This window comes from Notolabrus celidotus, chromosome 10 (assembly GCF_009762535.1).
Source record: "Notolabrus celidotus isolate fNotCel1 chromosome 10, fNotCel1.pri, whole genome shotgun sequence".
Taxonomy (NCBI): Eukaryota; Metazoa; Chordata; class Actinopteri; order Labriformes; family Labridae; genus Notolabrus; species Notolabrus celidotus.
Genome location: NC_048281.1, coordinates 8,443,871 through 8,467,698, shown reverse-complemented (window position 1 = coordinate 8,467,698; position 23,828 = coordinate 8,443,871). Strand labels below are relative to the sequence as shown.

General features: G+C 39.9%; 2 protein-coding genes across 3 annotated transcripts; one reads left to right on the top strand and one right to left on the bottom strand.

Annotated features, from left to right (window-relative positions):
• Nucleotides 1-126: 126 nt before the first annotated feature.
• On the bottom strand, nucleotides 127-9,656 carry c10h2orf69 (chromosome 10 C2orf69 homolog). Its single transcript, XM_034694217.1, has 3 exons — nucleotides 9,005-9,656; nucleotides 4,643-4,881; nucleotides 127-3,314 (listed from the first exon to the last, which is right to left on the bottom strand). Exons 1-3 carry the CDS (start codon nucleotides 9,296-9,298, stop codon nucleotides 2,837-2,839), a joined length of 1,011 nt encoding a protein of 336 aa, XP_034550108.1. The 5' UTR covers nucleotides 9,299-9,656; the 3' UTR covers nucleotides 127-2,836.
• ftcdnl1 (formiminotransferase cyclodeaminase N-terminal like 1) lies at nucleotides 9,002-22,139 on the top strand. Of its 2 annotated transcripts, none has more exons than XM_034694216.1 (6): nucleotides 9,002-9,308; nucleotides 13,037-13,168; nucleotides 14,742-14,837; nucleotides 15,765-15,920; nucleotides 18,133-18,321; nucleotides 21,207-22,139. In XM_034694216.1, exons 2-6 carry the CDS (start codon nucleotides 13,054-13,056, stop codon nucleotides 21,641-21,643), a joined length of 993 nt encoding a protein of 330 aa, XP_034550107.1. In that variant the 5' UTR covers nucleotides 9,002-9,308; nucleotides 13,037-13,053; the 3' UTR covers nucleotides 21,644-22,139. The 2 variants fall into 2 exon arrangements, with proteins under 2 accessions (XP_034550107.1, XP_034550106.1); XM_034694215.1 differs by lacking the exon at nucleotides 9,002-9,308 and adding an exon at nucleotides 11,625-11,820.
• The last annotated feature ends 1,689 nt before the right edge of the window (nucleotides 22,140-23,828 follow it).

The following is a 23,828-nucleotide window of genomic DNA, read 5'->3' as shown; positions in this document are numbered from 1 at the left end:
ACTTTACAGATCACCGACAGACCAGCGACTCCTGCGTTTGCAAGGTAAAAAGTCCTGTTTTTGTCATTGAGATTTGGTGGTGTTAGAGAAAAAGTATAGAGAAAAGAATCATACTTCACAAAGAGGTCTATGTCTTCAGGGATTATTGTAGTTTTACTGTCACACACTTTGGATAACAATCAGAGCTTGTCAAAGGCAAAAACAAGCATCTAAATCACACATGAGGATGATGTCACAGGGTTATTTGTACCAGACTAATATCAGAGTTCCTCTTTGACTCCTCGCAGGTGAACAGTTACATGAGAAGAAAGCACAGCGACGATGTAAACCAAATCACAAGCAGACGATTCAGAACAGTGCATGTTATCTTGGCAGTGCACCTTTAGAGAACAGTTCATCATCCGTCCTCGGCACAGACGCTCAGGCAGTTTTAAAAACTTAAACGGCACACAGCAAGTCGTAAACATAATGGAATGATTTGAAGTTACATTCAGCAGAGCGGGTTACAGCCATCATCAGCATAGTGCAAAGAAGCTTTGGAAGCTTACACACAGATCATACATAGAGGTACGACACGTGCTGCCACGTCGCCACAAAAACAGCAAGTATGCATATTTTTAAATATATTACAGAGTACAGTCTATAAGCTGTATCCAGGGGCGTGTCCAGACTGAGGACTGACAGAATATCAATTATTTACCTTCTCTGATCCACGTTTATCTAATTTGGCGAACATTAAATGATCATACAGAAAGTTACACGACAGAGCGAGGACATATTCTTGGCATCGTTTTTTAAACAGAAACAGAAACCTTCTTTTAAGCTCCTGTCTTGTGAAACATAAACAAATACAAGTGCAAAGTGTTTCTCTACTATTAAAGAACCAACTCAAGAAAACTGCTTCCTTTAAACACAAAGAAACCTAAGAGCAGCCTGTTGGAATAGAAGCCAAATAGTTGATTTTAACATGAAACCCGTCTCTTAAAAAGATGGGTGGCACCTCAGGTGGTGCACGCCATCCCTACCCGCCCCTCTGGACACGCCCCTGACTGTTATCCCACAAGTTTCTGACACCCTAATAAAAAAAAAAGGATTAAAAATAAAAGAGAATAAGAATAAGTATAATATCTTCTTTCATTTAAACACAACTCATTATAAAATTAGACACTGCTTTAAATGTTACAATTTTCTGGGTAATTTGGTTCAGAGACAAAACAGAAAGTTGGAATAAAGGTGACACACATGAAAATAAGTTGTTATCATGCAGAGTGTTCATGTCTGTGAAAAGAAAATGTCCAAAAGTGTTGTAGTTAAAATAATATTCAATGTTAAGCAACACAGGATTTCAAAATATCTGCAGAACTCAGCTTCTTTATCTTTAAGTGCCATTAAAGCTAAGGTTGGTAGTCACTGAAAACTAGCATGAATTTGAATGTAGCATTTCCTCAGGACTCCGTCTCGATATATTTTGGCTCCTGGTTGCAGGGATTGGTTGGTGTTTTCCCAGGTTAACTCCGGCTGTAGATGGCAGCTTTTTTTCACTCTTATTAAGAACACATTATGTATTGATTGCCATCAGGACATAAAGATCATTTTAACCAGTATAACAAAAAGTGGATCTTAATCTGACTACAAACCCCAGCTTTAAGACATTCAATTTACAATGACTAAATTATTCTCCAACTCTTCTGATAAACAATAATCACTTTGAGTGGCCTGTTCTGAGTTTATTCCCTGTAAAGTAGTCATAAATATCTGCTGTAAACATAAGACATTTTTCTGACATATCATGGAAAAAAAACAACCCAAAGAGAAAACAAGAAATAATAAAGTGAGTAAGCTCCAGTACTACAGTTGACTGTTTAGTTTTTTTAAGAGTGCAACATTTGGATAACAATGTTTAAGAAACAATCAACTTTGAGATCAGAATGATGTAACCACATTTTCTACTTCTGATCAGTTTGGATTCATAATCCAGCAACAAACTTACAATCAAGAATCTGTAATGAGGAGGCTCAGACATTCAGCCGTCTTAAAGTAGCTCCACATGAGTGCAGGTTTGAGGAGAATGTAAAAAGCTTCAGCCGAACAAACAAACATGAGGTTAAAATGAGTCACCGTGTTACTCTTCATCTTCACTTCATCGTTCTAACAGACACAACGTGGATCAGGTTTATGAACTGACAGCTCTGCAGAGACTCAAAGCTGGAGCCTGAATCAGGAGAAAGTTAAAGAAAGAAGAGAGTCCGTTTCATACCTGCAGGTTTCTCTCCTCAGATCCAATACGAGACACCAACTCCTCAGCTCTGTGGTCAGGAGTCTCCTCTACAGGGAGGTGGAGTCAAGGATGAAGCTGCAACTAATGTCATCTGAGAGAGGTGACCTAGTCTACACCCAGGACACTGACCCCTACTCACTGCATCAGACTGTCAGTTTCATACCTGCAAACAAATTTACATTTCTCTTGTATTAATGCTACAGTTATATTTTAGATTTTTTGATGATTAATATGCTGAAATGTGGTGTTATCCCACACAGTTTTCCATGAATAAATGCTCCTTCTGAAGGCTACATATTGACTACATCTCATCCTTCCTCAGGAGCACTCTGAATGGAGGGGTAGGGCTAGCTGGGGGGGATAAGGATGCAGCAAGATATCAGGGAATCATTCAAGCTGGGAACGAGTGCAGGTAGTTTTAGAAAGAAGAAGAAACCAGCCTCCGTCACATTCTGAACTCTGAGCCCTTCGAGTGGTTAAATGAGGTAAGAGCAGAGAAGAAGACAATCTGTGTGATCGATCTGAAGCACTCAGAGAGGTCAACTGAGACTTGTGTGCTCAGAACTCCTGGATGACCCTGAAGTGGTGCTCAATGGAGGGGGGCTCGTCCTCGAAGTGCAGCTTCTTACTGGGACAGGCTCCAAACTCCTCCAGGGTCTTGATGAAGAGTCCGTGCTCACGGCCAACCCAAGCCCTCATGGGATCACACACCTCATACGGGGTCACGTGGACGTGGATCGACACCCCGCTGGAGGCTAGTTCTTTCAGCACCTGCTTGTCGGTCACCCAGGTCTCGCTGCCACCTGGGTGCCCCCCATCCAGCCAGAACATGTCTGTGATGTGTTTAATGAAGTAGGACAGCTGGGGGTCTGCGCGGGCCCCGGGCAACTCGTACACCATCTGGTTCAGGACCACGCAGCCTTTGCTGAAGCCCACCAGGAAGAGGGAGAAGCCTGAGGGGATGCTGTCAGCGCCTCCCTGTGGCTGCAGGGGGTTTGGGAGGTCAGCTCGCTCCATGCCGTGGCTCAGCAGGGCCCTGAAGGCAGAACACTGGTCAGACCATCGACAATATAGAACAATGGAATCATTACAGATCCACTAAACTGAAGCTGAAACATCTGGAGCTCCCCCTGGTGATAGACTGCTGTCAACACAGGTATCATACAGTCGTCCTCCTCAGTGTAAAGTATGGGGCACCGTTTGTAAAGTTGTGCACATCGAAAATAACATTTCTCCACATTAAGCTCCAAAACATCTGCAAGTTTCACAACACGTTTTTAAGTTACGTTTTTATCACATTTAGAGCAATATTTGTTACTTTTTTCACATTTATTTTTCTCGGTACAAATATATTTAAGATAATAATAATACTGTTAAATCTAAATGCTAAATGTTCAACGTTAAATCTAAATGTTAAATATAAATATAAGTGTTAAATATAAATCTTAATGTTCAAAGTTAAATCTAAATGTTAGATATAAATCTAAATGTTAAATATAAATCTAAATGTTCAACGTTAAATCTAAATGTTAAATATAAATCTAAATGTTAAAATTAAATCTAAATGTTCAACGTTAAATCTAAATGTTTAATATGAATCTAAATGTTTAATATGAATCTAAATGTTAAATATAAATGTTAAATAAAAATGTTAAATAAAAATGTTAAATATAAATGTTAAATATAAATGTTAAATAAAAATGTTAAATATAAATGTTAAATATAAATGTTAAATGTTGCTCCTTGATCCTAAACATTTAGCTCATTTGCAAATTCACACTGCAACCTAGCCGAAATACTAAAACAAAAGCTTCATAAAGCGAAACAGACTTAGCAATTCAACATTTAGATTTTTATCTAATATTTATATTTAAATTTAACATTTAGATTTAGATTTAACATTTGGATTTAACAATGATTTTAACTTAATTTATTTTTCACAACAAAATTAAATGTGAAGAAGATCACAAATATTCCTCTGAATGTGATAAATAAGTGACTTTGTAATATTCACTCTACATTTTTATGACGTTTTGGAGCTACATGTGGAGAATTGTAGCTCTTCCTTTCAGTGTGCACAACTTTACAAACTGCGCCCCACAGTAAAAAGAGGACACGGGTCAAACTCAACTTACAGGGCGGAGACATTACTCTCACCCGACAGAGAATCATCAGGAGGAGCGGAGTGAATGATAACACCTCTTTGTCTGCAGAGTGAGTACAAAGAGCTGACATGTTTTCAAGATCAGATCAGACTTGTGTTTCTGCTGCCCCTGAGTTACAAAGTATAAGTTTAATAAATACATCAGATCAATTCACTCTGGTTCAACTCGTCAAAGATCAGAAGGAGGTAAGAATTCAAACCTGAGGTGGAGAAACGCTCCATGCTCAGAGGAGTATGAGAAGTGCTCCGGAGCTCCGAACATGTTGCTCTCCACAAAGTTGCGGTAGCAGCTGAACTTGTGGAGGTACATACGGGAGGATTTGACCACCCAGACATGGCGGTCGGGGAAGCGCTGGCCCAGAATGAGAGCAACCTGCTCCAGGCTCCAACGGAGCCACTGAGAGCCCTCCGGCTGCAGAGCCATCTCCTCCTGAAAGTTCTGCACAGACGACAAAGAAGAGAGACACTTTAAAGATGCACAGTGAGACAACACAAGAAGATTTATCCACATAATGGCTCTGTGTCTGTTTGTGTCTAAAGATATAATGCAACGTCAGCATGTTCATGATGTTAAGAGGACACAGCTTCAGGACATGGGTGCAGCTACTGTACATTCATCAGTTGGTTAGTGAACTAGATTGTTGTTGTTTTAAAGTCAGAGCAATAATTGGGTTTAAAATGACAGAAGATCCTAAATCATGAACCGAGCTGAGGCTAGCTCAGTGTGCAGGATACATCCTTAATCCAGGGAAACTGTGGCATTAATCTGGACGCTTAATAGTGGCATGTTATAAAAGTTTTTACTCAAACTGTCCACAAGAAAGAAGGCAACTTATTGTATAAACAGTGAAGCCCCCGGCCCCTGCTGGTCATTAGAAAGACTACACATTAAGGCCCCCACTGTGTTGGCTCCAGTTGGCAGAGCCGTACATTAAGCCTGTTCCTGAAACACAGTCTGGAGTCTGAGTATAAACACACCCAGCTGAGCACGAGGACGGAGCTGTGGAGAGTTTCTGGGCTTTAAATTCAAGATGAAAAAAAATCCCACACATGAGTTTGTCTTTGACACAAAGAATTCGTTCCATCAGCAGCATCTTCTCAGTGTGCTGTCAGACTGTGTGGTCCTCAACACAATGACCTCATTCATGTTATTTACATGGAGACATCAGCGTGACAGCATCCTGTGCATACGAACGACTGCTGGCCGACACCAGCAGCCTGTGGGAATATTAACACTTGCCTGGAAAGTTGCCTAATGAGTTGCAGACAAGGACAATGAAGAGATGGATTGAACTCTGGAGAGGGTTTAATACATGAAGACATTTAGGAGGATAAACAAATAAGAGGTATTTCATCTCTCTTGGTTTTTTAGTAAGTGTTCATACACTTTCTAAAATAAGAACGCTTTGCATCATCTGACGGCACAATGTGCAGCTGCTGCAGTTAAAGGAAAGACACTACAGGGACAGAACTCAGAGGAGTTTACTCATACGAGTTCAGGCCGCTTCTTTAGTTAAGATTTAATGTTAACAAGGTCAACAGTGAGTTCAGCTCTTAGCGCTCTCCTCTTTAAAACACCTTTGATGGCAGTCATCAGTGAAATGAAAGCCTAGCGTCCTCCTCCTCCTCCTCCTCCTCCTCCTCCTCCTCCTCCTCAGGAGCACATCACGGATGATGGTTAAAGGCAAGTTGCCATGAAGCCCAGCAGAGATGGGGGAGGGGTTTCCTTGTTTGTGGGTTAAGAATAGTCTTTGACGAACGTCTGAACGAAGCTCCTGAGATGAGTTAATAAAAATGTGACCGGTCCTCTAGTTTCATACACAACATGTTTACTTTGTTTAATTTAAAGAGCTGGTTTGACGCACAGTATCGAGGGTTCTTTGTATTATATATTAGACATATTAGACAATGACCTGTGTCATGATAATGTCACTAACACAGGCTGTTTGTATTCACAGTATCACTTATTAGAGCAGTTTTGATCCCCATTCATGTCCTGTTAGCACACAAGGATGTTTTTCTTTTGCTCTTCACAATAATAGGAGAAAAAGAACATTAGATTTCAATGCCATTCATATTTTAATTGCTCCTTCTTACATTTTACAATTTCTACAAGTAGAAAAACACTTTACATGTACAGTATGTTTCAGAACACGTGAATTTGGGGGGGAGGAATGAGTCCAATCCAACTCCGGCACACTATATAACTTGTAAAATATATTTACTGGTAATGTTTCTGTACTTCACCTTCAGAACCTGATGAAGGTACAGCACCATAACAATGCCAATCATGTATTTTTACAGGGAAGACCATGTTCCAGAGTTTGCCTGCAGTCATTCAAATTCAATTCAAAATTATAAAACTTGTCGGGTATTTGCTGCACCAAGGTGTTTTATTTCTAGAGATTTGTAGTCAAAGCATCTCTGCAGTGCTACAGAATGTGATTAAAATGCAGCCTTGTCACAGTTTTTACCTTCCAAGGAAATACAGATATTTAAAATGACTTTGGATCCCTAACTTTCCTCAAATCTCCCTGATCTTTTCATAAACAGCGGCTCACACTCACACTTATCTATGAAAACACAAACAGAAAGTTATCAGCTGAAAGAGTTTGTTCCACCCCGGCCTGATGCTGTAAAGTTTATTTGATAGACACCTTCAGACTTCTTACTGAGCTCAACCTTCTGTTTGTTGATGAAGGTTCATGCAGTACAAATACACTCAGCTTGATATCGGTGCAGGCTTCATGATTTAACAGCCTCTCACTGATCTCATGCTCTCATATGATTTTCTACACTCACAGAATTTGCTTATCACGCTGCTTCAGAAGTGCTGATGATACGTCTACTTTAAGTATGTTGTTACCCACGTACACAAACACACGCAGGTGGACCAGCAGCTCCAGTGGAGGGTGAGTTTATGAAGCAGAGGAGGCTCCGCTGAGCTGATAACCTTTCCTGACACCCACAAGGTGTCACATACTGTTTATCACCAATAAAACCTTTCACCAGGACCATCACCTTACACGTGTCACGTGGTATTTAACATACATGTGAGTGAGCCATGTGGCTGCTCAGGAAACACACACAGAGACAGAATAATGTAAAGCCTCTGAAGTAACCTCAAAGACCCAAAGCACCCAGCAACAAGACAGACTCTTACTTCTGCATTTTAACACCTACAACTTATATTTCACTATTCATGAATTCAATTTCTGATACAAACAAACCCACTCCTACCTGTGTGATGATCAGATAAGCATTAACTTACAAGTGTTTTAGCCAGGTATAATATCTAGAAAAGCAGTTCAGATCTCTGCATGTGATGTTAGCATGGAGGATCCTCATAAAAATTAATAAGTGATGTGTTGCTGTCAAACATAAACTTCTATTTTAATGCTCTTATCAACAGAAGTAGGATTTATTTTTCCACAGTTTATCCAACTTAAGTTGCATAAAAAATTTAGCAAGTTTATGTATAGATCTAAAGATACAACCTCACGCCCCCCTTGGGATCTCTAGCGACCCCCCTTGGGCGGCTCAGACCCCAGATAGGGAACCAATGATCTAATCTATGATGTGAAAATAAATCTGTGCAACAACTGTTCTCATGTGTGTGGTGTCTCCTCTGCAGATTTCACTTTGTCATATGAGTTGGTGAAATCCTTCAGAGTATATATAAAGCACATTTAATCCAGTTTAAAGCTTGTCATATAATTTGTTTTTTGACACATATCACTTGATTATATCAGTCCTTCACTCAGAGCTGTTGTAACAAGTAAATCTACATCAACAGTTCAAAATAAAGTGTATTTTATCCAAAATATAATGAATATTGTATAAAAATAAACATAAGGTGAATATGTAGGTTCGGGCCTGATATATAAAAAAAATATTACTCATATTAATAATCAAAAATGAATGTTTGAATGATATTGAGACTTCAAAAATATAGATTTATAGTCAAATTTGCTTCAGAGATTTCTTAAAGCTCCTCTGAGGATCTTAGTTGTTGTGCTAAATTTGCTGCCTCCTGTGAAATAAGCTGTTCATCTCTGAGCTTCATCTCGTCCTGTTCATATGGAAGTGTTTTCTGCACCTTTCAGTTTAGGGTGTTGTTCACTTCAGTCAGTCCTAACTCGGATTGTTTCTTAACCAGATAAATCCACTTACTAGGTCTTTAAACTAAAACGTAAACAAGTGAAAATGAGTTTGCATTTTCAATTTTGTATAATATGTTGAAGTAAACAAATCAAAGAGTGATCTACTTATTTCATGTTAAAAGGGCTTGTTATAGTGATCCTCAGCTGTCCACAGCATCAGCTAGAAACACCTGTCAGAGGATGCTTGGGGATGAAGAGACATGGATAATGTGTGAACTCTCTACAAGCTATCTCGTTATCCTGTGTGATTGAGTGTTCACTGTGTTGCTGAAAGGAAATATAACAACAAACCAGTGTTAGAAAATCTTGATTACCCAGCACAGACAGTTAAAAGTCTTTCTGGTGGCCCCTCGAGTTCACGTAAGACCACACACCTCACACCCCTCCCATCACTCTCACCTGAATGTCGCCATGAAAGAACACCACATGCTTGTTGTTGCTCTTCTCCTCCTTCACGGTGTGGTCGTCTGCAGCAGGCCGGAGGAGCAGCAGGTCGTTCACTCGGCTCGGCTGGTGTCCGGGCACCGCGAGCAGCTTCTGGAGCCTCCTCTGCGGGCTCTCTGTGCGTGCATCCCGGCTGGCTGCTGCTGCATGCATCCCCCGAGGCTCGGAGGAGGTGGTCGCTGCCACAGAGGTCATCTTGTTGGCCACAGACAAGAGAGTGAAACCCACAACAGCTTGGGCCACTAGCATGGACACTAATGTAATAAAATGTTGATTTGTTTTCTTGTAAAGTGAAGTTACATCATGCTGCTGCTGCTGCTGTCATCGAGCTAACATATCTGCTAGCTTACCAGCATCTTGCTATCAGCAGCGAACGAGCTAACTTTAAAACAAGCAGCTAATGTTGATATTTATTAATATTTGCCGCTGCGCATTGTATGCTTCTCGTATTTAGTCTCACGACGTTGCAGTGACGTGAAAAGCTCTGTAATTATGATTACATGCTGTCAGTTCTGCTTGTTGGTCACGAAGAGGCGCTGTTGTGTTTATGAAAGCGAATATTCAAGGTAGAGCTGATCATCTGCGCATGTCTGTTTTTCTGACACCAAAGATGCGTAAATGACGCCAAGCGATACACTGCTGTGTACTTCCGTTAAAAACAAGACCGTTTTAAACAACTCTATTTTACAAGACACGGGTTGAACATGATCATTTATTGGATAAATTACTTCTCAAAGCTGATAGGCAGCGACGAAACTATAAAATAATAACAATCTAAATTTAGATTACAGGTTACACCAAAATAATATGTTTTTTTTAATGCCTTAACGAGAGGTGTGCTGCAGCATCTGAGAGGCTGAATCATTATGAGTCATTTAATAGTGTTTTTTTTTTATAACTTTTTATTGAGTTCAAACTAAGAAAATTACAATACACAAAACTGTGCACAATACCCCCACCCAAAACCGCTATATAGTAGATCCAATACAAACATAGAGAATTGACTGCATAACATAATAGTAATAAAAATTACAATAATAATACTAATAGAAAATAAATAAAGTAAACACGTAGATAAAAATAAAATCTTAAAAGAAATGAGCAAATAGAAACAAAAAAAACAAACAGACGTGGAATTGAATCTAAATAGACAATGAACAGATACGTTCTCAGGTAATGTAAGATAAAGTAAAATGTTGCTTCTAGTCCACATGTGAGTTTAGGGTAACCAGTCATCAGAAGCCATGTCATGTTGTGTGTCCCACTATTGGGGTTGTAAGAAGGGTCTTCCACTCAGAAAAGTGCCCTCCCATCAGAAGTAGTTTCTTTAGGTCTAAAGGCAAATAGTCTAGGAATGGTGACCAAACCTTTAAAAACTGCTCATTGTTTCCTTTTATGACAGCATGTAGTCTTTCATGAGGGAGGGTGTTAAAATTATCCCTGTACCAGAGGGTAACACTTAATTTAATAGTGTTTTAATTTAAGAAGTTGGTGGAGATGCACAGATACATATATATAAAGCATTACACAAAAACTGTCACTTAGAATTATTTTTTGGACTTGGCTTTATGAAGACAGTAATTTGTGTAAAGACTGCTTGCAAGAAACTCTGCATTGGAAATAAGATGCTGTCAAGTCAGAGATATTTCCTTAAAATTGTGCAAAGTTTATGCAGCAAAAAAACACTAGCAAGATTTAAAATTATACTTATTACTTTGACTTGTGTGGACTCAAAGAAGAAACAATCTACTAAAATATTTTGGGTTAAGTTCAACATTATGCAAGAAGAACAACTGGAAAAAGACATTTTAATACATTTTGAATGCTATGTGAAGGACTATGACATTAGCACTCCTTTTCTGTTAATTTTAATGATAGGAAAATACCACATCAGTACGACAAAGTGGACGGACACTATTCATACTCTGGAGATGGGAAATGCATTAACATGCCACCACAATCAAAGACCTGAAGAATAAAAAATCTATCTTTAGGAAAGAAATATAGATCAAAAAAGTGCATTCAGACAGATCTAACTTCTTCAAAATTAAGAGTAAAATTAATTACTGTTCTATTTGCACCAATACAACAGCAGGACATGATTGCATACATGACATAACCTCAGGGGTAATAAGAAATGTAATTTTCTCTCATTAATTTATCATTTTTTCCTATTTAGGTCAGTCTGCCTATAACCATGTCACACATTCATTAATTAATTAAAACAATTAGATTTATATTATTTACTGGGGTCCCAGATGTCAGTGCTGCTTGTTTCCTTAAAACATATTACCCCAGTTGGCCTCATTTTATGTAACAATTTGTAAAATTTAAACAAATATTTAATAATGCACAATATGCAATGGTAACCTATAGGTGCCTTTTTTCCAAAGCTTAATTTATTCAGCAACTATGAATTAATGACACGTCAAAGACAAAACAGAGAAATGAACTTCAAATTAAGACAAAATAACAACAAAAATAAAGGGAAACATGAATCTTAAATGAAAAGATTGTCAGTCGTTTCAGTAAAGTTTGAAGCGGAGTGAATCCTCTTGACCTGAGCTTTCATCTTTAGCTACACATGCTAAAGTTCGGTAACAGCCTCAGAGTGATCTTGTGTATCAGTCCATGGTGTGTGCTGACAGCGGCTGCACTGAAGTGGTTTCTCAGGTTTTTGGTGTTCAGGTCCAGAAATCCGAACTTTGGTGCAACTTGGCACAAAACCAGAGAATGAGCTGCACGTGTCAGTTCTGAGAGAGGGCTGTCAGGTATGCCACGCTCACTGTGCAGATATCTCACCCACTCTAACATGTTGTTAAACTGCATGCTGCAGATGAATGTGAGGTTGGTTGGGTTTACGCTAAGTTGGACTTTGGTCAACATGTTCTGTAACTCTGCAAAAGTCAGCCACTGATAGAGAGACTGCTGCACACCACACGATTCACACACTATAAAGCAGTTTCAGTCTGGATATAAGGTGACTCCTTAAGGTAACTAAAATACGTACTTTAAGGCTCTCTCAGAGTGCACGACTTTGTTTTTCCATGATTAAGTTGAATGCATGAACTCTGAGCTGTACTTGTCGTCTTACACTTTGCAAACTTTGGGAACAAAAATCTTATTTTCAGATTCACAAGTAGTAGTGTTAGTAATGATGCGTTCAGGTGTTCTTTTAGTTTATTGTAGTAAGGGCCTGTTTAAAGCGAACTCCACAGTCTGTTTGGCCACCGCCACAATGATTCATTTGATATAATGAATGGTTCATGGTGTTCTATAAATTACAAAAAGTGCAAAAAAAAAATCGAATTATTGCCATTTATTGCAATTTATTCAAGGGACACACATGTCATTTAAATAAATAGATACATAAACAAATAAATCGATAAATAAATAAATACAAAATTCTGTTTTTACAGATGAAAGTGAATAACCTTCCCTGTATGGTCCTCATGAGTTAAAGCTTTAACAACAGCACAAGTAGAGAATCCAGGGACAAATATCTTTACAGCAGTGTATTGTCCTCCTGACTTCTGCAATACAATTATCATATTGCTAGCACCAAACATTGATATTTTCATGAAAAAGATGTGGCTTATTTCCCCTCTACTTTGACTCAGCACATCATTCATGAGTCCTGGTCGCGGCGCTTTCAGAGACATGTTGTTATCCTTAATTAATCAGCATGTGTCATTATATATTATAAGTTATTGACGATCATGAATCATGATATTATGATTGTAGTAGGGTGACAGTGAGTACAGTCACACAGCAGTTTATCTGGAGTTTGCTAACATTAGCTACCTCAAGCTTCTGACACCAGAGGCTGCAGCAGTGAAATCTCTGACTAGACTGAACCTCATTAACATTTGTCTTCATGCATGTAGATTAAGACAGTCATAATCTAATCTTCATTCTGTTCAGATATATGAAGGTTAATTGAGATTGTTTCTGTGAATGGCTTCTGTCCATCTTCTCTTCATACAGCGTTCTCCTGCAGCATCATGTCCTCCAGCTCTCTGGGCCGGAGGTTAGTGGCTTGTCTTCTGAATGTTTCTGAAGCTCGTAAGAAAGACCTGGTGGAGACTGTGGCCAAGGCAGCTTTATACAACACTGAAGGCAAGTGTTATTATACATCACTGTCACACTCGAGGACACATCAATCTTATTTATTTATTTATTTATTTAGATCATAAGCATCACAGATTAGATTAAAGTCTCCCTGAATAGAGAATGTCTCCATAGTTTCATCTCAAGCCACAAGACAAAAAGTCGATATAAACCAAATGACAGGTTTGTCATTGGAGCTTTAGTTTTGAGGCATATCTTCATTTGTTTTTGATTCTTTTTACATTAAATGTATGGATTTTCTCAGTGAAAGAGTCCTACTTAACATCAGCAGACCTCTAGCTCTCTGACGGATGAACAGATAATCTACAGTGACAGGAAGTGATGCTCGCTGCGGGTCCTGAGGTTCTGTACGGAGGTTAAAGTAATTTCATCATGAAGTCAGAGGGGTCGATTTTAAACAACTTTACCAGTGTTCAATATTTCATGAATTTATGTTTCTGTGTGTTTTTTAAAAATCTTTTCTTTTACATCGTGGAGTTTTCCTACATCACCTTAATGCTCCATCTGCCCAGACACACGTCCCCACCTGACCTCTGTGTCGCTGCAGTACAGGACTCTAAGGTGGACTAAAGTGACACATTATCCAGAGTTTGGTTTTACCTTTTATCCTTTTTCTAAGTTTTTTAAAAAAATTTGTCAATTTTCATTTTTATATATAAACCAATAACACAAATAAATAGAGAAAGACACTTCCTGTAAAAGCCCCTCTCTCAAGAATGATGTCATGTCAAAGTCCATCATTGTTCAAAAACCACTCATAAGAACGACCCGCTACAAAATCTGTAAGTCTCTCCCACTTTCTAGCAAAGTTTGCTTCTTTAAGTCAGAGAGAGAACGTCGTCTTTCCCAGTGTGAACACTTATTTAACTATTTCAATGCTGTCACAGAGAAAAGGAGGTTTTGTTTATTTCTTTGTAATTACCTTTTTACAATCAATCAATCAATCAAACAAACTTTATTTATATAGCACCAAATCACAACAAATGTTATATGAAGACTCTTTCCAAACAGAGCAGGTCTAGACCATACTCCATGTTCTATTATTAACAAAGACCCAACATCAAGACAGGATAAGATCCAGTCCCATCTTACAGACAGGACTCAGTCTGATCTCATCTTAATCCACAATGAGCAGAGCACTTTGCCGCATTTAGCAAGTTACAGCGGCAAGGACAAACTTCCTTTAACAGGCAGAAACCTCCAGCAGGACCAGACTCATGTTAGACACGAATCTGCTGAGACCGTGTTGGAGAGAGGGATAGAGGAGAATAAGAGAGAGAGAGATGAGACGGATAGTAGTACCACAGCAGCTGGACGTCTACGGCACGTCCACAGCAGCTGGACGTCTACGGCAGAAACTCAGAGGACGAAAAGTGTATTTTACACACACACCAATGTTTTTGTAACTACATCCTCTGTTATGTGTCAGTCTCGACTAAGAGACAGGACCTTCACAGCCCTGAGGAGACTGTATGAATCTTTGAACATGTTTAAAAACAGAAGTGAGTGTCATCCATGTGTGTGCTCTAACTGTGATCTCTTTCTGATGATTGTCCCTCAGGTGTCAGACGAGAGGGGACGACCGTGCTGAATATCTTTAATGACCATGACTACAACCGCTCTGTCATCACCATTGTGTCCAGCATCGACTCCATCAGTGAGTACCGAACCTCGAACTTGTGGTTGAAATATTATTCTGACATATTCCTGCTCCTGAGGGAGGAGCGGCGCCGCAGCAGTGATTCTACAGCAGGATTCAGTCTCTGTCCGCTGCTCACCAATCCTCTGAGAGGAGCGGAATCCTTTAATAAGCTTTGTCAGGGATTTAAACACAAAAAAAATCTGGATGAACAGTTTTGGGCATAGATCAGAGTGAAAAGTTGATCTTATTGAAGGCTTGTAGCAGACACCACCGTCTCACAAAGCAGACAAAGCTGTCGAGGATTTGAGTTATGTTTGTCCAGATGTGATTCTCAAGACAAACACAGAGGGTTAATTACCCAGAGGACTGAAACCTTGTATCTGCATCACATGTTCTGCACACGTAGCTCAATATTTATGCTGTAGGATACATAAAACATGATATCTGAGTGCTTTATATAAAAAGTTTTCACATATTTTGAGTAAGGTGAGAAAAAAACGCTACATTGCTTCAGCCTGCAGCTTCAAAACTAGCTTCACTGAACTGTCGGCTTGCTTTTGCAGCTGAAAGACTCAGATGGTTTTCCAAAGTGTCAGACAAAATGACTTCCTCCTTTCAGATCCTCTCTATGATGATGTTATCGAGTAAGATGCTTTCAACCCCTAAACAACAGCTGTTCACGCCCCCTCTTTACAGCCACCAAACCTCATTTACACAACCTTTCTCTGATGCTGCAAACCTTGAAGGTGCTGGTCTAACACTCCTCCACATGTTAGTGGTTATGCCTTTTATCTTGAAGAAGCTCTGAACCTGTTTGCAGATCATTTACGCATCAATCATATAAAATCATGACCCAGGTTTAAAGATATCAACCTTTAACTTCTCTCCTCTAACATCCTTGGCTTTGACCGTGTGTTTGATGCCATGTGTGTCGTGTTTCAGGGGAGTCCGTTCTGTCTGCGTGTGAGAGAGCCTGTGGGCTCATCGACATGCGTGCTCACTCCGGGGTCCACCCGTGTATGGGTGCTGTCGACCTCATCCCCATCTACCCGCTGGGGGAGGAGGTGGGGGTGGAGGACTGCGCTGAAGAGGCTCGAGGTGAGATGTCATTCTGTGTGTCAGTGTGTGTGTAAGAGAGTATGAGTGCACTCAGAAACATCTCCCTGTCAGATGAATTGATCCTGTATTGGATTTGTTCATCAGCTTTCAGCCCACATGTCATTACATCACAATCCAGCTGCTCTGTATTCAGTGCATCACCTGCTCAGGACATTGATTTATGAAGGAGTGGCAGGACGAGGCAGGGGGAAAAAAACAGGGAGATTTTATTTTATTTGTTTTTTATGTTATTTTAATGTATTTTATTTATTTGCATTTTTAAAAAAGGCTAAATAAATAAAGTCAATCTGTCAGTATTTGGACAAAGCATGTACAAAGTAGAATAATATTTATTTATTTTTGGGAATAAAGATTATTTAGTAAATTTAGTTAACAGGGAAGCAATAATCTCAAACTAAAATTGAGTCTACCTTCAAATGTACTCATATTTTTAACTTTTAAAATTTAAATCAGGTGATGTAATAACAAAATCTGATCCGATTTTTATAAATTCCTTGGTCGAAGAAGAAAATAAACTGGAGTATACATTTTTTTAATGAAGTCATTATGATGAGAATAATGTCAAATATTTGAGAATGAAGTCAAACTATCAGAATAAGTGGTTTAAGAAGAAATCAATCAGAGGATTTTTTTAAAAAATCGTCTTGGTTCTTGAAATTAAATTCAGCATTTTTTAAATCACATTTGGACTCCACTCTTAATATTTCTAACATAATATTAGTTAGATTAAAATAGGATATACTTTTGCATCACATCAAACACTTGCCAACCACATTACAATGCAGACAAATATCTAAACTAATCGATAGATAGAACTAGAAAGCTCACTGTGCTTTCCAGAGAAACGATTAAAGGGAGTGAATCAATACGTAGAAGACAAACGGAAGCAGAAAAATTGAAGGGTAAAGTTAAAATGAGTTAAAATAGTAATAATATGCACAGTGGAGCTCTAATAAAGTTATCTATCACCTTAAAAAGAATAAAGCAGAAACAGTTTCAGATGACTTCAGACAAAGTGGAGGCAGTATAGAGCAAAGATGCCTTCACAGTGAAACCTTGATCACCATTTGAACAAAGCCTCCACCTCAGAATGGTTAATTTACTATAGATGGATATAATATAGATACACTATAAATCAAACTCACGTACATAAATGTGCTTCAATTCAAACACTGAGAGATCATAAAAAACAGTTTCAAACAGTCAAATCTCATGATTGACACAGAGGAGAAATGTGTCATTGTGGCTCAAATATGCTGCTTCGTTATATTTTTATTTTTTTAGTTTAAGTTATATTTCTGGGCATTTTTGGCTTTAATGGACAGGACAGCTGAAGAGAGACAGGAAATGTGGAGAACAGAGAGTGGGGGAGGTAATGCAGTAAACCTCTGCAATGAGGGTTATAGGCTCTATACATGGGGCGCAGGCTTCGACTGCTTGGCCAACGGTGCCCCTCAATAGTTTTTTAATAGAAAATAATACAAATATCCTCCTTTTCTCATTTAGGTCTTATACCTGTAACTTAACTCTTTAACTTTAGAGTTGAAATATCTGCTTTAGTCTCTAAAGGCAAATATAAAAAGAGGTGTATTTCTGCTCCTGCCTGGCCTCATTACTCCTCCATTACCATCCAGTCTGTGCATGTCATCATGGAGGACGGTACTTCCATTATGTTCTAATAGCGTCAGTGGTTTGTTTGTATAATTTAAGTACACATACACCACAGAGGTTTAGAAAGAACTGTATGCATACAGTGTAATGAGTTCTCCAGCAGAGTATATTGAAATGTGTTTGATGATGATGATGATGTGACACCTTCAACTTCCCCGAGCTGTTGATTAGTTTCACAGCTTAGCAGATGACTTAACAGCCATGTTTCCAGCTAATAATGAGCAGTAACCCAGCATGAGGCCTGCATGCCTGATGTGTGCACTCTGTATGCTAATCTGTGGACCGTGATTGCAGATTAAGAGCTGGCTAACTCGCACACAGCTTCATATTTATGCATGTGCTTAATGAGAGGTCCATGTGTCCACACTCTGCCTCAGTCTGAGTTTCTCACAGAACCCCCCAGGGTGTGTTTGGTCTGCCACGCTCTCCCTGCTCTCGTGTTTCTGAAATGGTGTACATGTGATGGCATACGCTCCATTTGCTGGTTAGCTAACATGTCTGTATTGTTGCCGGGGCTCAGCTGTGGCTCAGGGACTCACAGAGCGGGTCCGGGGCACCAGTGCCTTCCTGTTTGGCTGGGCTGACTCCCCCCTCCAGAGGGGACTGGCACAGAGGAGGAGGGAGATGGGCTGGTTCAAGAAGACGACAGACTTGCAGGCGATCACACCCGACATGGGGCCACAGCTGCAGAGACGCTTCGGTCTCACAGGTGAGTCAAAGCTGGAGGAGGAGGAGTGTAAACAAAGTGAAGCCCCTTTCACACCTCCACTCCTGAAACTTTATAGAGACCTACTGAGCTCCAGGTCCTGATAACTTCAGGAACTTGTACCTCACAGGGAGATTTATCTGTCGGACACCCTGTCAAAACTCCTTACACAAAATACCACAAGACAAACACAACAATAGAAAACATGCTACAGACAAATGAGGAAAGCAGCTCGGAGTATAAAACAGAGGAAATCCTCTGAACCCGAATCATGCCATTACCCCACTCAGGATAAATCCTCAGCCTCTTTCACACATGCACTCCTGAGAGTTTCTAGTTATTCCACCTGGGCAGGTGGTGGGAGAGGATTTTAAAAGCACTCTTCTAAAGCCAGAGAGTAATGTTTACAACATGAGAGCAGACAAATCAACGGAGACCCACACTTTGATGAAAATCTTTGCATAATATCGATGCTCCGTGCAAACAGACAGATGTGCAAACATTTATGTCTTGTCTTCAAATGTTTCTCCTTCCTCATCCTCTGATGCTTTTCTTCATCCTGCTTTGTGTTGCTCTTCAAGTTTTGCACCGATCGCACGTTGCTGTTAATATTTCTGAATATTTCCTGCCGCACTCTCACATCAGCTCACCCTGACTTTTTGTGGACATCCTGAAAGTCAGTGGAAAGTCAGGGTCAAAATTTTGTCTGTTTTCTATCTCACATTTAGCTCAATCTGAAAACTTGGGAAACATTTAAGGAGTTTTGTGCATGTGTGAAAACAGCTTTCCAGACTTTCACCTGCTGCATTCACACATGTGCTCACCTTGACTTCTTCCAGGCATCTTCCTCACAGGCTGGCAGGGGAAAATTCCTTATAATTCCAGGGTGAAAAATGGAAAGTTCACTCATGCAGCACATCAAGATAAAGTCTGGAAATTTTCATGTTTTGCATGTGTGAAAGGTGCTGAGTATTTGAGCTTAGATGGAGGATTGAAATAATAATACAGTTCACTTTATTCTTTAAACATTGTGTGTTTCTCTCCTGCTGCGTGACCCTTCAGAGAAAACAGCTGCTCTGTAACTTCAAGAATCACACGACACAGCATTTTTAACAAGTGATTGATTGGTTATTTAAATCATAAATCATTCCTCCTGTCAATACCAACCCTGAACAATGCACATCACTTTTACAACAAACATAATGAGCAAAAACATCCTACAAGAACAAGACCAACACCAGTGTGTTTCATTATAAGGCAGGAGCAGCGGAGGTAAAAGCACGTGAGCACACACTGACCAGGAGGCTATTAAAGCACAAATTTTCATATGTGCAGGTAAGACGCTCAGAGAGCTTGTAGTGTGTGAGTTTGTTTAGGATTAATTATGCTAATGTGTTTTCTAAAATACAAAAGGTCATAAGGTCCAGAGAGTCTGTTTAAGAATAAAAAGAGAGGAGCTTCTTCTTTTGCAAAACCACCAGAAACTAGTCCTTAGAAAAAGTGTTTCTAAGTGAATCTGAAGATGATGAGTCAACCAGATGAAGATGGGTGTTTGGTTTTCAGGTCTTTGTTGTCAGATTGTTTTGTTTGTATTTTTACCTGCTTTTAAGAGGCCAAAGTGACAAAAAATAACTGTTTGAATGCAGAAAGAACACATATAGTCTCAGGTTTCTGTCATTAGCCTGCTGACTCGGCATCATCGCACATCTGTCCTGAACGTATGTGCGAGTCAGAGCCTGTCATAATCTGTTTGTAGTTAATGTGCATAAGTTTGAGTTTGTGGCTAGACGTCTGAAGTATCTTACGAGCTTATTCTAAAGACTTTTTCTCAATAAAGGAGTAGAGAGCGGGGATTACATGTAGCAAAAGGCCGAGGGCTGAAGTTAAACCCTCGGCTGATGCGGGGAGGTCTGAGCCTCCTCTGCTGAACTTTTGAACTCTGACTTTTCACACTGTAGCCACGATACAAACAGCTGATTCATCTCTTTATGAATCAATTTGCCGACCTGATGAGTGGATATTTTATTCAGACAGATCAGTTAATTTGTGATCTTTATAAAAATAATCAGCAATCATTGTCAGCATGGTGTTAAGATGCTTCTGTGTGACCTTCAGGGTAATCCATTGACGCCTCTGCAAATCTTTTTTGCAGACATTCACGAGTCCTCTAAGCTCCTTTCACACGTTAACTCCTGACATTTCCTAGATCGTTTCAGGACAGCATGACCCGGATATTTTTAGGAATATGTCTTCACACGTGTTCCTCACAGCGGAAGATGTCTGTCAGATTCACTCTCACAACCCTGAATACTCCATCTCTGTGGTTCCCAGACTGTTCCTTCAGAGCCCCTCCTCACTCCATGAAAATATTCCCATCGACACATAAGGATATAATATATGTTTACATCATCAGACACGTCCTGCTTCTTCACATTTATTTAGAACAAAGTCTGCAGCAGCTTTGAAACCTCAGTGTGTGACACCGACCAGAAAACCAACAAGCCACTTAAACAAAGGAAGCGGTTGAAAGAGAAACTTCTACACTTCAAATTTTTTATGTGTGGGTGGCCCTGTTCGTGAAGGTCAAGCCGAGGGCGAGCTATGACTCATCATAGTTTCTGGTCTTACTTTTAGAAGCAGTGATGTTGGTAGAGTCACATCAGCCTTATGTTCATCCAGCAGTTAATTTATTATATGATCCATCCTTTTTCAGCAGTTTACCTAATGCTTAATTAAAGTAATGCTACTCCTACGTGGATGTTGGGAGAAGTTTACAGGACAGCTTTTACAGAAGAAGAGTTATTACTTTGGGTCTCACTAAGTAAATCAAAGACAGAGGACGTCTAAGAGTTTGAAGTTGATCTTCTGTTTTTGCTGTTTTCCTTCAGGTGTCGGAGCCAGTCCGTACGTAATGAACTGCAACGTCACCATCGACACCCAGGACATCGCCATGGGACACAGCATTGCCATGGCAATCAGAGAGTCGACCCCTGGGGGCCTACCCGGGGTGCAGGTACTGGCTTTGCCACATGAGGGCAGTGTGGAAATCGCCTGTAACGTGGAAAGTGTAAAGGGGAGTCCACCTGGTCACATGACCACAAGTGAACAGTGGCCATGTTTCATAATTGATGGCCAGCCGTACTGTCACGCTCCAGCCTCCCTCATCACAGCGAGGGTCGCAGAGCTGGCAGGGAAGCAGGGGGTTACAGTAAAGGGCACGGCGCTGGTGGGGTTTACCCCCCGTGAGTGCAGGGGCCTCGCTGAGTTAGCTCTGTCTCAGGGGATCGCTGAGTTTTGGAAAGATCAGCACAGGATCCGAATGTGAAAAACAATTCGATTTATTAAACCTCAATAAATAATTCATCATGTTTGTTTGATGTTAATTAAATACTACAAGGACTGACCGAATGTGAAGCTCCGCCCCCTTCTGCTCAGTAAATTAACTCTGTGAAGCTCTCCATCTTAGTGCTGCATGCAGTTTAATATAACAGTGTCAGATACCTTCAATAATTTAAATGAAAAACGTTTTATTTGTTCACATAAAGATGACAGATTTGATTTGAATTATAACTTCTGATGCACGCTGACTTCATCAGCCACACATTTATTAGTTAAAGCTCAGATCAGGATGTTTTTAGCTGAATATGAAACAAACTGAAATTGATTCTGATGCCTCTTTTAGTTTTATAAATTAATATTTAATGCCATCGCAGTCAGATTTGAATTTTTACTTGCCCCCAAAGGATTGTAATCTTGGTTCAACTTTGAGTCAATTCTTTTCTGTATGTTTGGTGCATCAAATTAAAGCCTCAATTATTTTAGACATTGTTTTCATTCCAAGCTTACTTTAGCTCTCTTCTTGTTGTTGTCAAACCTAACCATTGGCACTATTAGCTAAGGGATGATCAAGTCTGAACAGGCAAACACACTGGAGGACTCCTTCCTTACATTTAGCTGATTTTAGAAAGCTCAATAAATCTAATTCTTTAATCGCAAAGCTAGCTCTTATTGGAAAACAGTGGACTCTGCTGTAGCATGCAGAAAAATCTACTTATGCTGTCACACCCGGATCGTTTTGAGAAGTAGTTCAGGGGGCATTTCCCTCCTCAGCCTGGGTTGTTACGACTTAAGGGAACAAAGCAATCTCACTCTGATGGGGGACAAAACCAGTGCGCTGAGATCTCCTAAGAGGAAGTCTCAGACTTCTTACAAAGCCTTCTTCTTCTTCTTCTTCTTCTTCTTCTTCTTCTTCTTCTTCTTCTTCTTCTTACGGCGTTCCAGCAGGCGGTACACTGTAGACAAATTACTGCTTGAGTCATCACACTCCAGCAGGAGGTGAAGTGGCGCTAATGCAGCTTACAGCTCATTTCAATTACAGCTCTGATAGGCTAATATTACTCACTGTCTCCATCCAGCTCATCATCAGCAGAAGAGCTGGTGCTAACCTCTTCTTTCACCAAGCTGGTCTCTTACCTTCACATCCAGCTGTCTGAGCCTCTTGGCCTTCATGCAGCACTGCTCAGCAGAGCAGAGAAAGCTCCTCTCATTCATGCGCTGCTGACTCACAGGGTTTGTATTTTTTGTGAGTGGTGCCCAACACTTGACAAATCTGCTCATCTGTCCAGTTGTTGATGAGGTGTGTGACCTCCTTGCTGCTTCAAATCAACAACAGCTCATTATGCTTGTAGGTTAAATGGCTGACGTGAGTTGGCTTCTTGAAGCCGGCCTAATGATGCAAAGTGTAACCAGCGTGTGTTGCATTTGTTTACCTACACAAGGAGGTAAACAGTGAGGCGGTGACATCATATTACTCAAGGACAGCCCTATGCTGATGTGTGCTGTGGCCTGATTTACAGTATTGCAGTGTGAACACAATAACACCAGAGGGGAAAAATACAACAATATATCAGCGTATCATCTGAATCAGAACAAAGCAAACAAGCCACAGGTGTGAAAGCACCCTGAAGATAGAGGATAAAATTCAATCTTATTCATACGTTTTTAACCTTTATTTAACCAGATAAGAACCCATTGAGATTAAGACCTCTTTTACGAGGGTGACCTGGACAAGAGGTCAGCAGCACACGTCTAAATAGATAGTACATTCAATAGTATGGAGCATAAATACAGACAGTATATAAAAACATTCAATAATTTAAAAGTGCAACTAATTTGCAAATAAAGTGCAGTTTGTGGTCAGAAAACATCATTTTTTCTAAAACACAGGCACTGTTCAGTGGTTTGTCTTTCTTTTTAGATGGAGCTAAAGGCTTCAGTGAGATAAGATCTGACAATTTCATGTCTGTCTGGAGTGTATTCCAAGCAGTAGGTACAGCAAAACTGAATGCTGTCTTATCGAACTCTTTCCGAACACGGGAAACACACATTTGTAAGATGTCACAGGAGCGCAAGGCATAGTGGCTTTAAGGTCTTTGTAGGTCCACACACAAATAAGCTGGGACCAAGCCAAGAAGAGATTTACAAGTCAGACGTAGCCAATGCGTGTGCCT